The sequence below is a fragment of the Gymnoscopelus braueri genome (genome assembly GCF_963280865.1).
Source record: "Gymnoscopelus braueri genome assembly, chromosome: 4".
Lineage (NCBI taxonomy): Eukaryota > Metazoa > Chordata > Actinopteri > Myctophiformes > Myctophidae > Gymnoscopelus > Gymnoscopelus braueri.
In genome coordinates, this window is record NC_137605.1 from 18,067,136 (window position 1) to 18,085,582 (window position 18,447).

Here is an 18,447-nt window from a genome sequence, read left to right on the forward strand (position 1 = left end):
TTTGTGTGTGTTTACATGTGGGAGTTGAATAAGATTGGGACTGACCTGTGGTTTCCTGGAGTTTGTGTTGTGTGTGTGTGTATTAGTGGGCAACATGTGGGAGTTGTTGAGTTCCAGTGAGACTGACCTGTGGTCTCTGACATGCTCCTCTCTCGGATGTCCTTGCCTCCAGGGACACCGCGGCCTTCAGAGCTGGACTTCTTCCTGTCTTTGTTGCACCACTTCCAGTCTGGGTGGGCCTTGAAGTGGGCCTCCTTCACCTGGGAACGGGAGAGGGGAGAAGGACGAGGGGAGAGGGGAGAAGGACGAGGGGAGAGGGGAGAAGGACGAGGGGAGAGGGGTGAAGGACGAGGGGGAGAAGGACGAGGGGAGGGAGTTTGTGAGATCGTGGCCAATTGAGTTGGCAGAGCATCATGCTCTTTCAAACAAATGCACACTGAGTTAACCACATGAAACGTAGCGCCCCTATTCTGGGGAGAACATTTGGCAGAAATAGCAGCTCTACAAGCTCACAACGCATTACGCTGTGATATATTAGGTTGTGGGCTTTTAGTTAGGCTAAGTGCAAAAAGGAGGGGGCCTAGTTTAGACCCCTGGGGGTGGAGGCCCCTGGTCAATGAAGTATGTATTTCTTGTGTAACCCACAACACAGGACACCATTTTACAACTTGTCTTTATTTTATAATTTAGGTGCCAATTGTATGCTACATTTACTGTAAGTGTATGAAAGATTTTTAGGGTCTGGAATTTAGAAAGCACATTTGAAGACCTTTTCAGAACCTGCCCAAAATACCCTCGAGTACTTACAGGTCATTTACTATGGGTAGCCTTGCTGGCAGTGTCAGTTTTCCACTGGCCTCAGAGTTAAAGTGGCTCACAACCTATGTTATTTTATGTATATGTGCGTCTTAGTTCCATGCTCTACACAGAATATATTCCAGTGTTTCCCAAAAGGTTGAGCTGAGGCTGTGTTTACCTACAGCCAATAAGACGTATGAGGTAAATATTCAATTTCACGCCTGTAATGAGACCCATCACTTTGATGTATTTAACAGATTCTAATACTATGACAAGAACATGGTAAAAAACGTAAAAGTATAAAGTTTTAGTTATCCCAATGCCAACATACAGTGACTTTTTTACAGTGATTTTGACAGCTAACTAGACAATTACAGCGTGATATTTTTCTTTTGGGTCCTGATCCAGTGGTTGAGCATGTGTGTATATACCTGGAAGGCGAGGTCGTGGTACTTCTGCTTCTCCTTGGGTCCCAGAGCGTACCACCATTCCCCCAGGATCTTGCTAACCGTGCGGTTGTCCTGGTTGGGGTGCCGCTGGTGCACCAGCGCTCGATGGCGTTTACTGAAGATCATGAAGGCATTCATCGGACGCCGGATGTGGTCTTTCTCCCTCTGAGGCAGAGGGAAAGAGAGAGAGTGTGAGAGAGAGAGATATAGAGAGAGAAGGGATGACGTTCTCATTTTCTGGACTGCATCTTTCCACCGTTCATTTAATGGCATATAATCGGATCCTGTGTTCCACTTATGTCCCTTAGTGTAGTTTTTCTTAGCATCAAGTCTTGTGAGACATATGCCATGCTGTAAATCAGATTTCCTATTTGAGCCAATAACGTTGTGATAAGAGTCGATAAGAGCGAGACAAGAGATTCAGAAAAGGAAATGGATGAAATTGTTGGGGGAGGGGGTACATGGGATGCTGGCAGTACCTTTCCAGGGCTGTTCTTGTCCCCGTCTTTGGGTAGGGCACTGAGGGACTGAGTGCGCCTCTTGACTGGTGTTATAAGGAGAGGCTGTTCAGGTAAGACTCCAGGGAGGAACCTGGGAGTAGAAGTAAAAACACAAACACACTGAAACGTCTATTTATAATCTTTTGTTTTCGGATGATGGGCAGGCCTGCTTCTCTCTGCATTTTGTTCTATGAGAGACGTGCTTGTATAATTGAGAGGGAGAGGGGAGGCACAGGAGAGATGGCTTTGTCTAGCCATTATTGTCAGGTCATGTCATGGTAGGCCAGAAATGGGCACATGTGGAGCCAGTGACGGAGGTTTTAACATCAACCCTGTATCAGGAGGGCACTACTTATAATATTAACTACGCAAATCAAATTTCATTTCACTTTGTTTAAAACAAAACCTCTTGTGAAACATACCAGGCACTGCCTGCACAACATCATTCTCTCTTATCGAATTCAAAATCCAAAACAACTGATATAGTGTATATACTGTACACTGTGTATAGTCTATATTTTATTATTTGTCTATGTAAACAACACCCGGCCACGTTCCCTTTACATGTGAATGTGACGCAGGAGAAAATCAAGTTGATTCTGAGCACTGAGAGATCCTCCAGGTTTTATTTGGGGAGTGTTTATATAAGAGCTGGCAGTCTATCAAAAGTGTAGAGAGACACGGAGCACGAGGAGTTCATCTCCCGTGAGGTACATCAGCAGAATCGGCAGACAGCACATCCATTTCAATGGCTGCCTTTCATATGGGCAGATAAAGCCCAGAGATGGAATGCTTTTGTTCCCATCTGCTTTGTTCTGGCACCGAGCTGGTCTGCCCAAATTAGCGCTAGGATACCAGAAAAAGAAATGAAAATAAATAAATAAAAATAAAACACACCCACGTATGACACGCCGCCAGAAACCTTATGCCCAATTGCCCATCCTCTGTGCATGCAACCTCACAGACAGATCCAAGATTTACACAAACATTTTGTTTCGTTTCTTTTTTTAAACCATATTAATCCCTATTTTGGCAATTCCATTATAGGCAAAAATCTAAATAGCTGATCTACATGCTCTCATTGTACCGGGACACTTTGTGAGCTTGTAGATCAACTATTTTCGCTATTCATCGTACAGCAAAGTATATAGGGGGTATAAGAGTGGTTAAAAAAAGTCTGACAACATGGCGTGGCACCCTTTTACACGCACGATATACACAGCGTCACTCTTACGGGTCATCGACGTCACTCTCTGTCTCGCTGTCGGGCCTCTCTCTCTCCGCCTCCCCTTTCTCCCTCTCTGGGGCGAGCTCGTCGGTGGAGGGGATGGGCTGTGCTGGAGGCCCTGCCCTCTCTGCAGCAGGAGGGGCCTCCATACACTCCTGTGGCATCGCAGGCAGCCCCTGAGACTCTGAGGGGGGGGGGGGACATAATACAGAGATGATTGTGCTTGTTGTCATTGATCAATTGGTGAAGACCTTTCCACCATTGGACCCACACAGACCCGTAATGATCCCAGCAGGACCCCCATTCCGGACAGTGTTTTCCTCCTGTGCCACCGCTACAATATTTCTCCCTGTCAGATTTTGGTCAGTCTAAACAAAGCGTAACAACTAGACAGTGAAGTTGATATGAGACATTGATAGTGTTCAGAACAACGCAGTGGTCGATACAGGCCTATGTCTAATTTGTCTTTATTGAGACCAACTGGACCGTAGGTTGTGGGGGATAAAGATGACAGGGCTCTGGCAGGATTCATTCCTAGATCAGATAAGGGGTATACATTTCGTACCCTGCTAGGATCAAATCTGAGAAAGTGGGAAAAACTACATTTACATAAAAAGCACTTTTTAAATCAAAGGATGACTGTGATCAAGGCTTACAATGCATGAAAAAGGATACAACTCCTTATACACCGTCTCTCAGTCAAACACATAAGCACACTCCATGTACCTGTCTTGAGGCTGGCTGCTTGGTTGATTGGCTGCTGGCCCTCTCCCGGCAGAGCGGAGGCATCTGATTGGGTGGGCGCCAGGAAAGGGACCAATGAATGCCAGGGAAACACTGGAACTGACCGGGGCTCCACATTGGTCCACACTGCAGAGGAAGAAGCACAGTACGTATTTTCTTTATTGACAGCCCAGAACTGCTATCTAACCTCCATTACTTAATTAGCCTACAGGATGCTCTATTCAGAAAATCAGATTCAGTAGAATCCAGGCTCTCTCCTCCATTTCAGATAACCAAGAGGCTGCTTCCTTATTTATGGTGGGGTGAGGCTAAGCAGTAAGTACTGCTCTCCAGGCAAAAATGCATTTCTCCTCCAATCACCAACGCTAATTCAGTGGTTTTCAACCGGCTTATTGGCTATAATGGCCAGATCCACATCAAACAACATTATTTCTCAATTAGAAAGTATTCTTTGCAAACCTGTCAGAGCATCTTGCAACCTACTTCTGGGTCCTGTCCTGACCCACTATTGAGGAACAAATTGTATCAATTTCTTGTGAAAGATAGCCTTGTCAGCTACGCAACAATAAACCCTTGTATGGGTCTGTGGAGAGATGGGATCCAAAAAGATATAAGGCAAATGAGTCCTTGACTTTCCCCGGTGTGTAGGTGAGCGTGGGCACGTCACTATTACCACACCGGAGGGACAGGCTGAAACAGCACACCTATAGCCTCTGATTCTGTTCGGACTCAGAATCAACAGAAACCATGAAAACTGCAATTCAAACATTAACAGTCACAGATGGTTGCATCATTTCCCAGCAACTGTTTGTTTGACTATACAATGTATATACCACCAATTGTTGTAACCTTTTATAACAGTAGGGGGTGAACAACCCATCTCTCCAAGTTATAACCAGTATTCACCAAACAATCATCAACATTTGTTTGCTAGTAATAAGTAATAACCTACTGTTTTACTTGAAAGGCTATACATTCTACATGTTATATGTCAAATAATTCCAGCTGCTTATTTATGTAGAGCAAGTGAGACAGAACAGTTTCGTTTTAGCTTTAAACATCAAGGTGATTGACAAGAACTGACCAAACATGCTCAATCCTTGACGGAGATACTGAGGATTCTCTGAAGAAAACATGATTGAATCAAGTCCTTGATGCTTTGACAAAAACAGTGGTTATATGTCCATTAATATGAGATCCCTTTTAAATTGGATGGCAGAAAAAGTAATAATCCAAACGCGAAATCATCCTTAATCCAAAACCTCTGGATTGGCAACATAGATGAACAAAATAAGTGTTCAATGGTGTCCGTATCTTCCCTTTTCAGGTTGCAGTCATCATTCACAATATTCACTGCACCATCCTCCTCTTCTTCTTCTTCTTTTACGATGTGTTGTACAGTGATATTGTGATACCAAGCAAGAGTCCAGCTCACATCATCACAAGCAATACCGCAATCTGATAATAACACCACGCACACAACAATCCCACATCCGTGGTTAAAATGTACTACAAAAGGTTTAGGCCAACAACATTAAAAGTTCATTTCATTTTAGTGAACAAACGCAGCGTTACGTACACAATCCATCGAAAGGACGCGTGTGATCGAAGACTCCTGTTCTCCTCCTCCTTGGTCTAATTACCCCCGATGCCCCCTCTGCCTCCGTTTGTTTACATTACTACAGCAGCGCGGCGCTCAGCGGGTTAACAGGGCCTCTCGCTCATCCACGGCCTGGATTTAAAGCATCGCGCCGACAAACTGCGCAGTCCTCCCGGGCCCCACCGTGTATGTTTAAACTCAGCGCTACGCTAACAGGGCTCAAACTAACAGCGTTGGGGTGGGTGTAAGTAAAAATGGGCGTCGATAAGAATAAGCTTAATAATTAAAAAACAGTGCTGCTGTATTAAAAAAAAAAAGTCAAATCACTAAACAGTAGGAGGATGAAGGGAGGCCACCGTGTCTCTGTGCCACTGCAACACACACATTAAATAGAGCTATCGCTTGATGATGATTCTTCTGACCTGGGAAGATTATGTTTGCATACTATCAGAATGTGTAAGAACAAGGCCGTTAATCGTCGTTTGGTTCACATAATAATAACAACAATAATACATGTTCCAGATCAGACCAAGCCCTCGGGAACGCCCCTGGTCCTGCAGCCGCCCAGAACCGCGTACAGACACGCCAAAACAACGCGATTGTTCTCACTTCCCGACCACGCAACTAAGGCGGATACACACGTATTATTACTATTGCCAGCTAAAATAATCCCACGACCACAGCTCGCCATGATGGCAGAGCGTCAGAAACCACCATTAAAATCAACTTTGTGGTATGGTTTTGCATCTCTTGGCACTCGAACCGTTCCGATAAGACACCTGTCTGTCTTCATCTGGCCCGATCAGCTTCTTTCAACACCTGTCAATAATAATAATAATATCCACAACAAAACGGTGGGGGGAAAAACGCGCGTTGTTTGAGTAACATCCGTTATGCATTTACGCAAGGGGTCGAAATGTAGATGTTGACGATAAATGTGGTGCATTCATCCATCACACACACCTCCTAACTGCCCCAATACCTACAAGTTCATGTGAAATGTGCACTGCCAGTCCACCACTACCTGGACAATCCGACCACAACCTCACATGAACACAGCCATAATTGATGGACATAAACTGTATCTATATTGATGGACTACAAGCCTACATGAACTGTATCTATTGATGGACTACAGGCCAACATGAACTGTATCTATTGATGGACTACAAGCCAACATGAACTGTATCTATTGATGGACTACAAGCCAACATGAACTGTATCTATTGATGGACTACAGGCCAACATGAACTGTATCTATTGATGGACTACAAGCCAACATGAACTGTATCTATTGATGGACTACAAGCCAACATGAACTGTATCTATTGATGGACTACACGCTCACGTTAACGACAGATGGACTACAACCTAGCAGCACCGAACCACACGAGAGGAACTCTCTCTCTCTCTCTCTCTCTCTCCACTCCAGAGATAAAAGGGGGATGTTGTATCGTTACTATCGTAGCTCCGCTTCTCTCTTTGTTTCCCTCTTCGTCCAGTCGAGGAAGTCGATCTGTAAAAAGGTTTGTCATCAACAGACCAGTGGGAGGAAATGCAGGACGGGGAAGCGGAGAGTTTTCTGTAGAGAAATCAGATGTACAGTATGGATCCAACAGGAGGCAGCAGGTTAGCTCGATGTCTCTCTCCCCCCCACAACGCAGCGTCTAGGTCGGTCACTACGAGTGGCTCTGCTCGCTGAGGCCTTTTTTTGGGTGGATTTTAGAGTCCTCTCATCACATCATCTCTGCATACAGTGTGTACTCCCGTTAGCCATTCTCCCTCTCCTCCCTGCTAGAGTAAACGTTGTTCCTTTCTTTTCTTTCTCTTTCCCTCCCTCTCTCTCTCTTCCTCTTGTTGTAAAACTGGGCTGTTCGCCTCGCACCCAGTGTTGCCAGATTCTGCGAGAGAAATAAGCAACCAGGTCTATGAAAACAAGCCCAAAAGAAGCGACTATTTAGGCTACGGCTATTTGAAAATAGCCCGATCTAGCTCACAACGCGATGCGACGCGTTGTGAGCTTGTAGATCTGCCATAAATAAATCAATAATAATCATCTTGAAAAAAAAGAGAGGTAATTTTGAATTTAAAAAAAAAACATTTTAACAACACAAATCTCGTATGGGGGGGTCCCTGGCACAAAATATTCTCAGATGGGGGTCTGTGGACAAATACATATTAATTTGGGGGTCCTTCACATGAAGATGTTTTAAGAACCACTGGTTTCAACAACACTAAGAAACAAGCAACTACACTTTAAAGACAAGCCCAAAAAAAAAGCAACCCGAAAGTGCCAATATTTACAGCAACTACACAGAAAAACAAACCCAAAGTTGCTTATAGTAAGCGGACATGGCAACCCTGGTCGCACCCCCCACCTCCTCCTCCTCCTCGCTCTGTCAACCTCGCCCAACCGTGTCCCGCCCCCTTTTACTACATCCACGCTTCCCCATTGGTTCACGGGGCCACCTGTCATCCCACCGCAGCGCTCGTTGATTGGTCAGAGTGTGCGCTGGAATGCCAGTCATATGTAAATTTTCACTGAATCCCCCCCCATTCTTTCGGCCTGATTGATACTTCGTCGTACGATAGGTGTCGCGCGCCACAAATAACCGCGTATAATTGAACGAGACCCAAGTCTTTAAAACGTACACTATCTAAAACTGATTCCACAAGGAAATAATGTGTAGTTGATAAGTCTTCATATGCAAAGTATATCCTGCAACTCTGAGTTCCTCTGATCTGAGCCCACCCCAGCCCACTATCTATTGGTACACAATTCGTAGTAAAACTGGAGTGATTACTTAAAACACCAATGAAACGCCAACACTCAGATGTAGGCCAACCAATGGCCTAACACAACCTCGAGGAGGTCCCGCCCCCTACAAACGCCGAGTTCCAAGTGCATTTGCCAATAATGACCACCTAATGCAGGGGTGGCGCCAGTAAGCTACTGACCAACCAGTCACTGTCACTGTCTGATTGTTTTGATCAGTGGTGGAAAAAGTATGCAATTTTTTACTTAAGTAAACATATCAATACTGCAATGTAGAAGTACTCTGTTACATGTAAAAGTCAGGAATTCAAAATTTACTTGAGTAAATGTGCAAAAGTATCAAAATGTACTTAAAGTACCAAAAGTAGGAAGTACTCATTATGCAGAATGATTGAAAGTTTTCAAAATGTATAAAAATCTTTAGAATGGCCAAAATGTATATAGGGCTGAAGTGGTAAATGTATGTTTTGTAATAATAATAAAAATCTACAAAGTAACTAGTAACTTTTCAAATAATTGTAGTGGAGTAAAAGTATAAAATTTGAATCTGAGATGTAGAGGAGTAGAAGTAAAAGTACTGAAAATTGGAAAAACTCCAGTGAAGTAAAAGTAACTCAAAATTGTACCAAAAAAAAAAGCACAGAACTTGAGTAAATGTACTTTATTGTCATTACTTAGGTTTATCACACAGCTTTGAAGAACTGATGAAATAGTTCCCAAATAGTTTATGAGCCAGCAAATCTTTGTGTGTGTGACCAGGTGACTGTGTCTTTCTAACTTACAATTGCAGAGCTACGAGTGGGGTGTCCAAGTGATGTCATTTTCCACCATAAAAGCCCTTTCAATCCCAGATTTCTCCCCCCATCTTTCCATTGTGCAAATCTGCCTCCTACAGACAGAATTTCAAATGCTCTGATGCAACAGACACACATATAAATTACAGGATACACACACACAAACACACGCACACACGCACACGCACACACGCACGCACACACACACACACACACACGCACACACGCGCGCACACACACACACACACACACACACACACACACACACACACACACACACACACACACACACACGCAGACACGCACACACGCACACAAAGCAAGAGAACATGTAGAAGGAACAGAGACCGGGGAGGGGAGGGGGGGTGCTGTGAAAGAGAGGGAAAATGGGTGGAACGGGATAAGAGTGGAGAGAGGACCAGAGGGTAAAAATAGACTTAAAGTCGTTCTGTGCAGGAAAGAGGAATGGAGGGAAAGGAGGGGAAGAGAAAAACGAGTTGTGAAAACAGAACTTCTCTTGTGGGTTTGGAAACCAGAAAACAGGGAGAGAGTGATTATGAAGGCACATCAATGGACACCCACACAACCACAACCGCAAGCACACACACACACACACACACACACACACACACACACACACACACACACACACACACACACACACACACACACACACACACACACACACACACACAAAGGCAGAAACATCTACATAATATGTGATATGAATCACATGAAATCTAAACACGACTCAGTCAAGAAGTCAACCTGTCAGTCATGCAAAAACACAATGCTGGGAGTGGCTTGACTTATCACTTCCAGCCAGTCAGTGTGCCCGGGGAGAACAACCAATACGGTCACAGTGGGAGCCACTGGCAGGAGCTGAACAAGTTGTTAACCCTCTCACCTCTGGTTTACTCGTTTATTTAAGTCAAAGTGTTACTTTAATACCTATCCATCATGACTGGGTGCCACTAGTGCTTCTGTGTGTATCCATCGCCTGAACTGCTTTTAATGATGGTCCATCTGTGTTCTGCTCAGAACCCAAGCATCCATGTTGTTTTAGAGTCTAAAACAACATGGATGCTTGGATGGTCTAAAATTTAGACCATTTTGTATACATTGGTGTTAGGATAAACATGATTATAAATCTACTGAATATTATGTCCAGTCACTGTCTAAGTCTGCACTCAGCACTCTTACTTTTTGGGTCTGCATTTGTGATCGGATTTCGGCGGATTTGGGTACTTTTTTCCCCGTTTTGTTACTTCATTTCGGTTTTAGGGTTAGGGGTAGGGTTAGGTTAGGGTTATAGATATATAATTCAAAAAAATAAAAAATAAAACACTTTATTCTTTTATTTATTATTTATTGGTGGCTTTGGATAAAACATTGGTGGTTATAGCCACCGAAGCCCCCGCGTAACGACGCCCCTGTATAAGCGTAATGTCTGTAGTAACATTTCCCCAACATTTATTATGCAACAGGTAGACAAGCAATCTAATTGGTCTTTACTGTAGGTGTGATTGCATCCATGATGATGAAAGTATAGTAGTAATGCAATTGGTGACTAAAAGCAGTCTCTGTGGCAAGACCAAGCTGCCATTCATTCTGCCTTCCATTCTCGTATGCTATTCGACCTGCTGTTGTGGCCTTGTGTCATGTGTCAACGATCTTGTGTCATGCAGATCCGCGGTGACTGTGCCCCTTTAAGTCGAGGCATTACAACAAGAGTTAAACTAATAGGCATTAGCCCTTGAAGGAGGGAGGGAGGGAGGGAGAGAGAGAGAGCGAGACAAAAAGACTCATCCAAATGCTTTGAGCTTTCATCCAGTCCATCTAGTAAACAGTAACAGGGGAGAGACGGAAATAGAAAGGGCTTGATGTGCTTTGTTGCACAAACTGAACACTGAAAACGGCAGATCTACGACGCGTTGTAAGCTTGTATATCTGCTATTTCTGTTGCGCGACACTGGCACACAACTAAGTGTAAGTCGAGGCTGAAGCCAGGAGGACAGCAGACTGAGTGAGTGAGTGAGTGAGTGAGTGAGTGAGTGAGTTGGGTGGGTGAGTGAGTGAGCGAGTGAGCGAGTGAGTTGGGTGGGTGGGTGAGTGAGTGAGTGAGTGAGTGAGTGAGTGAGTGGGTGGGTGGGTTGGTTGGTTGGTGAGTGAGTGGGTGGGTGGGTGGGTGAGTGGGTGAGTAGGTGGGTGGGTGGGTGGGAGAGTGAGTGGGTGGGTGGGTGGGTGGGTGAGTGAGTGGGTGGGTGAGTGAGTGAGTGGGTGGGTGGGTGGTTGGGTGAGTGAGTGGGTGAGTGGGTGGGTGGTTATGAGTGAGTGGGTGGGTGGGTGAGTGGGCAAGTGAGTGGGTGGGTGGGTGGGTGGGTGAGTGAGCGAGTGAGTGAGTGGGTGGGCGGGCGAGTGAGTGAGTGAGTGAGTGAGTGAGTGAGTGAGTGAGTGAGTGAGTGAGTGAGTGAGTGAGCGAGCAAGCAAGCAAGCAAGCAAATTAGTCACAGGAGAAATGTGGGTGAGTGAGCGAGTGAGTGGGTGGGTGAGTGAGTGGGTGAGTGAGTGGGTGGGTGGGTGAGTGAGTGAGTGGGTGAGTGAGTGGGTGGGTGGGTGAGTGAGTGAGTGAGTGGGTGGGTGGGTGAGTGAGTGGGTGGGTGGGTGAGTGAGTGAGTGAGTGGGTGGGTGGGTGAGTGAGTGAGTGGGTGGGTGGGTGAGTGAGCGAGCGAGCGGGCGGGCGGGCGGGTGGGTGGGTGGGCGAGTGAGTGAGTGAGTGAGTGAGTGAGTGAGTGAGCGAGCGAGCGAGCAAGCAAGCAAATTAGTCACAGGAGAAATGTGGGTGAGTGAGCGAGTGAGTGGGTGGGTGAGTGAGTGGGTGGGTGGGTGGGTGAGTGAGTGAGTGAGTGGGTGGGTGGGTGAGTGAGTGAGTGAGTGGGTGGGTGGGTGAGTGAGTGAGTGGGTGGGTGGGTGAGTGAGTGAGTGGGTGGGTGGGTGAGTGAGCGAGCGAGCGGGCGGGTGGGTGGGTGGGTGGGCGAGTGAGTGAGTGAGTGAGTGAGTGAGTGAGTGAGCGAGCGAGCGAGCAAGCAAGCAAATTAGTCACAGGAGAAAAAAGCTGTGAGAGAGACAGGCAGGGGGAAGGGGGCAGATTAGTGTGACTACTGAGGTTTCAACTCAGGGCACAGTTCAAACCCTTACTTAATGAACGACGACAGCTAACCAGTTCTTCAGAACGGAACATAATGACTTTTAAGTTGATCCCTTGTTGACCCCGGGCACCAGATCGATTAGATCCACTGTAAGCTGCTGCCAAACTGACTCGGTGCAATTATGTCATCTTTTCACCACCGCCCCTACAGAGACAAGGTTTGCGATGTCAAACAGTTGAGAGACACAGTCAGCCGGCTGCGATAAAGCTGTGATGATGTGCCTGGTCGTTCGCATGCAGAAACCTACTGATGGGATCAAAGACTGATGCCTGGTGACCATATAGTTGTACCCCTTGAGTCAGATGTCAAAATAGAGCACACAGTATAGAGAGATAAAGATGAAAACTGACAAGAAAGGAGAGAGAGAGGGGAGAGAATACACAGGTGAGAAAGAAGGTGAAAAATGTGTTAGATGCCATTTCAGCTTGTACACTTAACCGTCTCTCTCTCTCTCTCTCTCTCTCTCTCTCTCTCTGCTGCCAGGGATTGGCAACAGTGTTATGAGTGTAGGTGTTCGACAGGCTTTCATTGGCTGTCAGCGGGCGCGTACATCATGTTCTATATGTGTGCATCAATGTTACTGCCCTATGCCTGCCGTCCCCCCAATATACCTGACAGACCACAAACCTGCGCTATAGGGGGAAAAAAAACTTTCCACCATCATTCTCTACCCACACAAAACGCAGCAGGACCCCCTCCCACCCCCGTATCTCTCATCCCTCTCCTCTCCTCCCTCCCTCCCTCCTTACAGCCCATCATTTGCCTCTCTGACCAATTATAACTCAATCCGCCATCCTTTGCTGTTACCACGGCAACAAGCCGTGTTGGGCACAGGTCGCCACACCCCCACCACCCCCACCACCCCCACCACCCCCTCACCCCCAATTTCATGTGTCACTTGTGTCGACCGGCGGCCACAACCCCCCACAACACACCTCTCGTAAAACTTCCCCCAAAATGATCCGTTCATCTTCGACCGCTGCTCTTCGCACTGTCCGCTTTGTGAAAACCTCGGGTCCCTTCCCTCTTTGGATCCCTTGGATTTACTTTAGCGAATGCCCCCTGAATCCCCCACCCCATGGCCATTCAAACATTTGGACTCGTGAAGTACGCACGGCGAGCCGTCTTTCTGAAAGCGCTCTGTAGCAACAGACGCAGCACCAGCTTCGCTTCCCCCAGACAACGGCAGTCGCCAATGAGGAGCATGCACGTAGCGCTGACTTCACAACTGTGTTTTACTGGACCACCTCCTTCCTCTCCTCTCCCCTCCTCCTCCTCCTCCTCCTCCTCCTCCTCCCGGTCCAGGATTGATGTAATATATGTGTCTGACCACCTGGCGGCACTGCTGGCATATGGATAAACGGCCAACATTGCCGGAGCAGAAAGCAAAAAGCAAAAAGAAAATGTTCAGAAAGAAGAGGAGGGCAGGAAAGCGGGAAGATGGGGGAAAGAGAGGAGAAAGCCAACTTTGAGATGTGATTGAGAACGCCAATGAAGCAATGCCACCGTATAAGGAATGAAGCGCACAAGAGAAAACCTCCTGAAATTTGTGGAAATCATATTCATGTCCTTAAGTTTGCAGAAGTCTAAAGACTGGGGGAGCCAACTCACTCACACTCAGGACACGGCGTGCATTTAGAATTTCTCGGGCTGAAACAGGAGTTTTCTGGTAGCGTATGACCTTTTTTTTTTCCTGTGACAACTGCTTACGGCTGGCGCTCTGGTGCCACGCAGTCTCAGACTGGCCGTGTGATCCAGATGTGGTTGTTGCCATGGCCAGGGAGGATGTGCAGGGCTTTAAGCATTACGTAAAGCAGGGGAGGGGAGTTGGTGATGGTGGTGGTGTTAGTTATGTTGGGGGGGGGGGGGGATGTTATTCCCGGGTATCCGTATCCGGGTAGACCAGGATAGAGAGAGAGAGGAGAGCTGAGAGAGGAGAGGAGGAGCGCCAAGAAAGCCACTGCAATGCGTTGTAGCGAAGGGTTAATGGTAGTATTGTAATAGTTGTAGTTTTTGGGGTAAAAAAAAAAAAAAGTCCCAAATATTGAGACTAAGACGAGACGAGACAAGATGAGACGAGAGGACAGAGAGAGAAAATGTGCGTCTGCAAAGACGACACTGCCGAGAAGGGGGGGCGGGGGGGTAAGCGTGTTCACGTCACGTGTAAGCGAAAGTGCGACGTGTGTCCTTCCTGTGATGCGCGAAAACTGCACACAGGGTGTGAAACCCAGTTTGGCTGGCACCGAACCAGTGTGCACCCTCACGAGCCGCTCCAGATTTCGCTGCATAATCACACATAACGACCTCTGTGTTTCCATCTGACATCAGGCTTTTCCGTCCACCTGGCCCTCTATGTAAATGGCTATAGGTTTACTTCTTTGCTTGCGGTGTCGGACACCCGAAAATAGCAGATCTACAAGCACAGAGCTTGCGCCACACACCTTCCTAGGAGGAGTCATGAATAATTGACACTGATAATTGTAAAAGACAAATCTAACAATCTAAACAAACGTTTTTTAATTGTTTTATTGCTTTTAATCAGCTGATATCTTTGTCACACAATTGTCCATAATGTGACTGATATATATGTGATTTTAACTTCTCCTGGTTCATGCAAGTGAATGTGACTGCACCAGATCACGATGATTCGACCCGCGGAACACCTGATAGCCTGGTCTCTAATACATTTGTGGCCAAACATCACTTATTCCTCCCTCAGATCAGCTCCGGTTTGAATTCAATCAGACATTCTTGCCGAAAATGCCCTGAGATCAAATAACAGAAACAGATGAAAACGACAGACATAGGAAGAGAGAGAGAGAGAGGGAGAGAAAGATCGACAGTGTCTGTTGCTTGGGTCTCTTTCCACTGAGAAGGAAGAACTTCATGGCAAAAGAGCTCACATGAGTTTGCATGCACAGAAACGTGCACACGTGCAGTACGTGCAAACACACACACACACACACACACACACACACACACACACACACACACACACACACACACACACACACACACACACACGCGTTTGTATTACTATACTTGTGAGGACATCAACATTTTAGGAAGCCGATTTTATGATTGATTTATGATTTGTTTCGGGCATTTTTAACCGCAAGTCTGAAGCCAAAAAATAGCAGATCTACAAGCTCACTTGTGAGCTTGTAGATCAGACGTTTTACGGTGTGTGCCATCGCCGCACAACTAAGTATAAATTGTAAAAATCTACAACCCGACCCCTAAACCTAACCTCTAAATGTCTAAATCTAACCCCAACCTGAATCATTTTCTAATTGTAAATTTAAAAAAAAAAATCAACCATAAAACAACCATTTTTCTTGCGAGGACCAGGAAAATTGTCCTCACAACGTCTATTCCACAAATTCTACTATACTTGTGAGAACGTTTGGTCCTCACAAGTATAGTAATACAAACAAACACACACACACATATACGCATACGCATACACACACACACACGCACACGCACACGCACGCACACGCACACGCACACGCACACGCACACGCACACGCACACGCACACACACACACACACACACACACACACACACAGAGGTGGCTGCAGTTTCTATTTGTGAATCCACTATGTTGTTCACAGGCTAGTTCAGTGTGATGTGGTGGTGTTTGCTTTGTTACCATGGCAACAGACGTTTGGCGCTCACACATCATATCCGGCACTTCGATGATTGACGCTTGGTTAGTCTCTTCTCTCTCTCTCTCGCACACACAACACACACACACACACACACACACACACACACACACACACACACACACACACACACACACACACACACACACACACACACACACACGCATATCGTCATTGCTGGACAGAAACCGCCTTTCTCCATGTGCCAACTTTTTAATGTTTTTTTGGTAAATTAATGCCCTACTTCAGGAGTGTCGCACAAAATAAGTTTTACTAAAATAATAATAATAATAATAAAGGAATGGTTTTGGACACCTGACAGGGACGATATACATGCTCTGTACGCAAGGCACACGTGACAACATAAATACGGTATGTGCTCCTCCTTCACTTGGTGAACGAGGGACCTTTTAGTTCCTTTGACAGTTGTCTTTTACAGCAAGTTGTAAACACTCCCAACGGACAATGACCTTCTCGCTCGCTCATTAGTCTGTTGCAGGTAGGAAGGCATTGGCTCAAACACACACACACACACACACACACACACACACACACACACACACACACACACAGACACACACATATCGCCGCTGTCGGGTGGAACCCTTGCATGTCCAAAACCTTTTTTATTATTATTTAAAAACATTTGAAAATAGTGAAAATAGAAGATCTTGTGAGATTTAATCTTCTACTTTCCATATTTTATGCGACGCTCTTCGATACTGAAGTAAGCGCGTTAATTTACCAAAAAAAGAAAGAAACATTAAAATTGAAATATGGAGATAAAGGTTTCTGCCTCACAGCGATAATATGGAAAAGAATATATACATACATTTACTGCCAACGGTTCTCAAAGTGGGGTCCAGGGGTCCGCGAAACATAGCCAGGGGGTCCGCGAAATAATTCACAGATAAAAAGAATGAGTATAATATTTTTTTATTACAAATATTTTTTGATTCTTTTATGGGGGTGGGGGGGGTCTAGTGAAAGTTGCACAAGTTCTAACTGTATGGTGTGTGTGATATGAAATGCGAGTTTACCATAATCACAGTAATCCTTAATCATATTCCATCATATTCAAGGGCTTTTGTAGAGAAATGAATGAAAATACATTTCAAATTGGAGCACTGCAGAGGGCAGGTGTGTGTGTCTGTTTCCAGCTGACGCTCGTTGACGCTCGTTAATGTTATAGGCATCAGAGGCAATCATGCTTTTGCACTGTCAAATAGGCCAACATCTAATCTAAGATTAGTGGGACTCATTCAAATGACCACCAGTGAGTCCCGGGACTAATTTAATTGAAAACCTAACAACATCACTGTACATACATATTAGATGTATTAGATATTTATTAGATATTACATTGGTTTTATAGCTATTTTATTTGATTAGATATGTGATGTTGTTTAAGAGAAATTAAGAGTTGGACAATATCGGATATTGGCAAAAAAGTCCAATATCGAACATCCCTAACAATAAGTTTATTATTTTTAAATTGAAGCACCTACTAAAAGTCACCTTTAGACTGGTCATATTACATGTCTGTTTTTATTAGGACTATCGAAGCGTTCATTTTCTGAAGTCTGAACCATTAAGATCAGTTACTTAAAAAGTGTGCTGTCAGGTTTTGCACAAAAGTAATTTGAATAAAATGACTATTGGCACATGATTCATATAGTAGTAGTGGTTTCTGTTTATGACTATGACATGGGTCTGAATGATTTTGATTGAAACGTTTTTTAATACAAATAGTTCCAATGGCATCTAAATGTACACATGTGGTTGTAAGTATATGCTTAACGGTGCTGCGAGGATGAGGGGGTACCTGGAAAAATGTCTCCCCTCCAAGGGGTACCTGGGCCAAAAAAGTTTGAGAACCCCTGATTTACTGTATGTACACACACACAAAAATAATTAACACAAAAATATATCCTATACACAGACACACTCTTGAATATACACATAAAACAGATACATAAACTTTCACACATGCACAAAACACATACATACTGTAACAGAAAAAAAGAAAAGGAAAAAAATGCTTAATTACAGTCAGTGCATGTCAGCATGTCAGTGTCAACCTGGGGAATTTTACAGACCAGGGAAATTATAGACATGTGTGTGTGTGTGTGTGTGTGTGTGTGTGTGTGTGTGTGTGTGTGTGTGTGTGTGTGTGTGTGTGTGTGCCGGTATGTATATGTAGCGCTCACTCCCGATAGGGAGTGAGCGCTACAGACTGACTCTTATCTGTTAGTTATATCTACTTTAACCTATTATCTAACAAACTCTTTCCCTCCTCCATAGCACAGCTACGTCATCACTCCTTCTGTTCTCGTGTGTTTCTGCAGCTTCACTATACTACACATCACCCTCTTTGATACTTAACGTTGCACTCACTTCAAGGTCAACAGATGTTAACTTGGGAGGGCTGAGTATGTTATGTTTTCCTTTGTTAAATAATTCCCAGTGAATCTAATCCACACAAACGCTGTGTGCACAAGTGTGGTAAATATTCACAAGATTTTCCACACACAATAAAAAACAACAAACTGACCTTTTAAAACATGAGGGATGGAGGTTATGCACGCTAGGCTCATGTTTCAGGCATCGGTTTAAAAGAAGTTTCAGAGGCCTACAAAAACACACGCACGCCACATAAATACTCACTCACTCACTC

At 45.1% G+C, this 18,447-nt stretch overlaps 1 protein-coding gene across 1 annotated transcript in view; it reads right to left on the reverse strand.

Annotated features, from left to right (window-relative positions):
* The window catches only part of cicb (capicua transcriptional repressor b), a 59,640-nt gene that overhangs the window by 19,422 nt on the left and 21,771 nt on the right, over positions 1-18,447 (reverse strand). The window contains exons 3-7 of the mRNA XM_080425627.1: positions 3,702-3,845; positions 2,982-3,159; positions 1,727-1,838; positions 1,230-1,412; positions 128-260 (exon numbers count right to left, since the gene is read on the reverse strand). Of these exons, the coding sequence (XP_080281753.1) occupies positions 128-260; positions 1,230-1,412; positions 1,727-1,838; positions 2,982-3,159; positions 3,702-3,845 (750 nt within the window). The remainder of the gene's footprint in view (positions 1-127; positions 261-1,229; positions 1,413-1,726; positions 1,839-2,981; positions 3,160-3,701; positions 3,846-18,447) is intronic.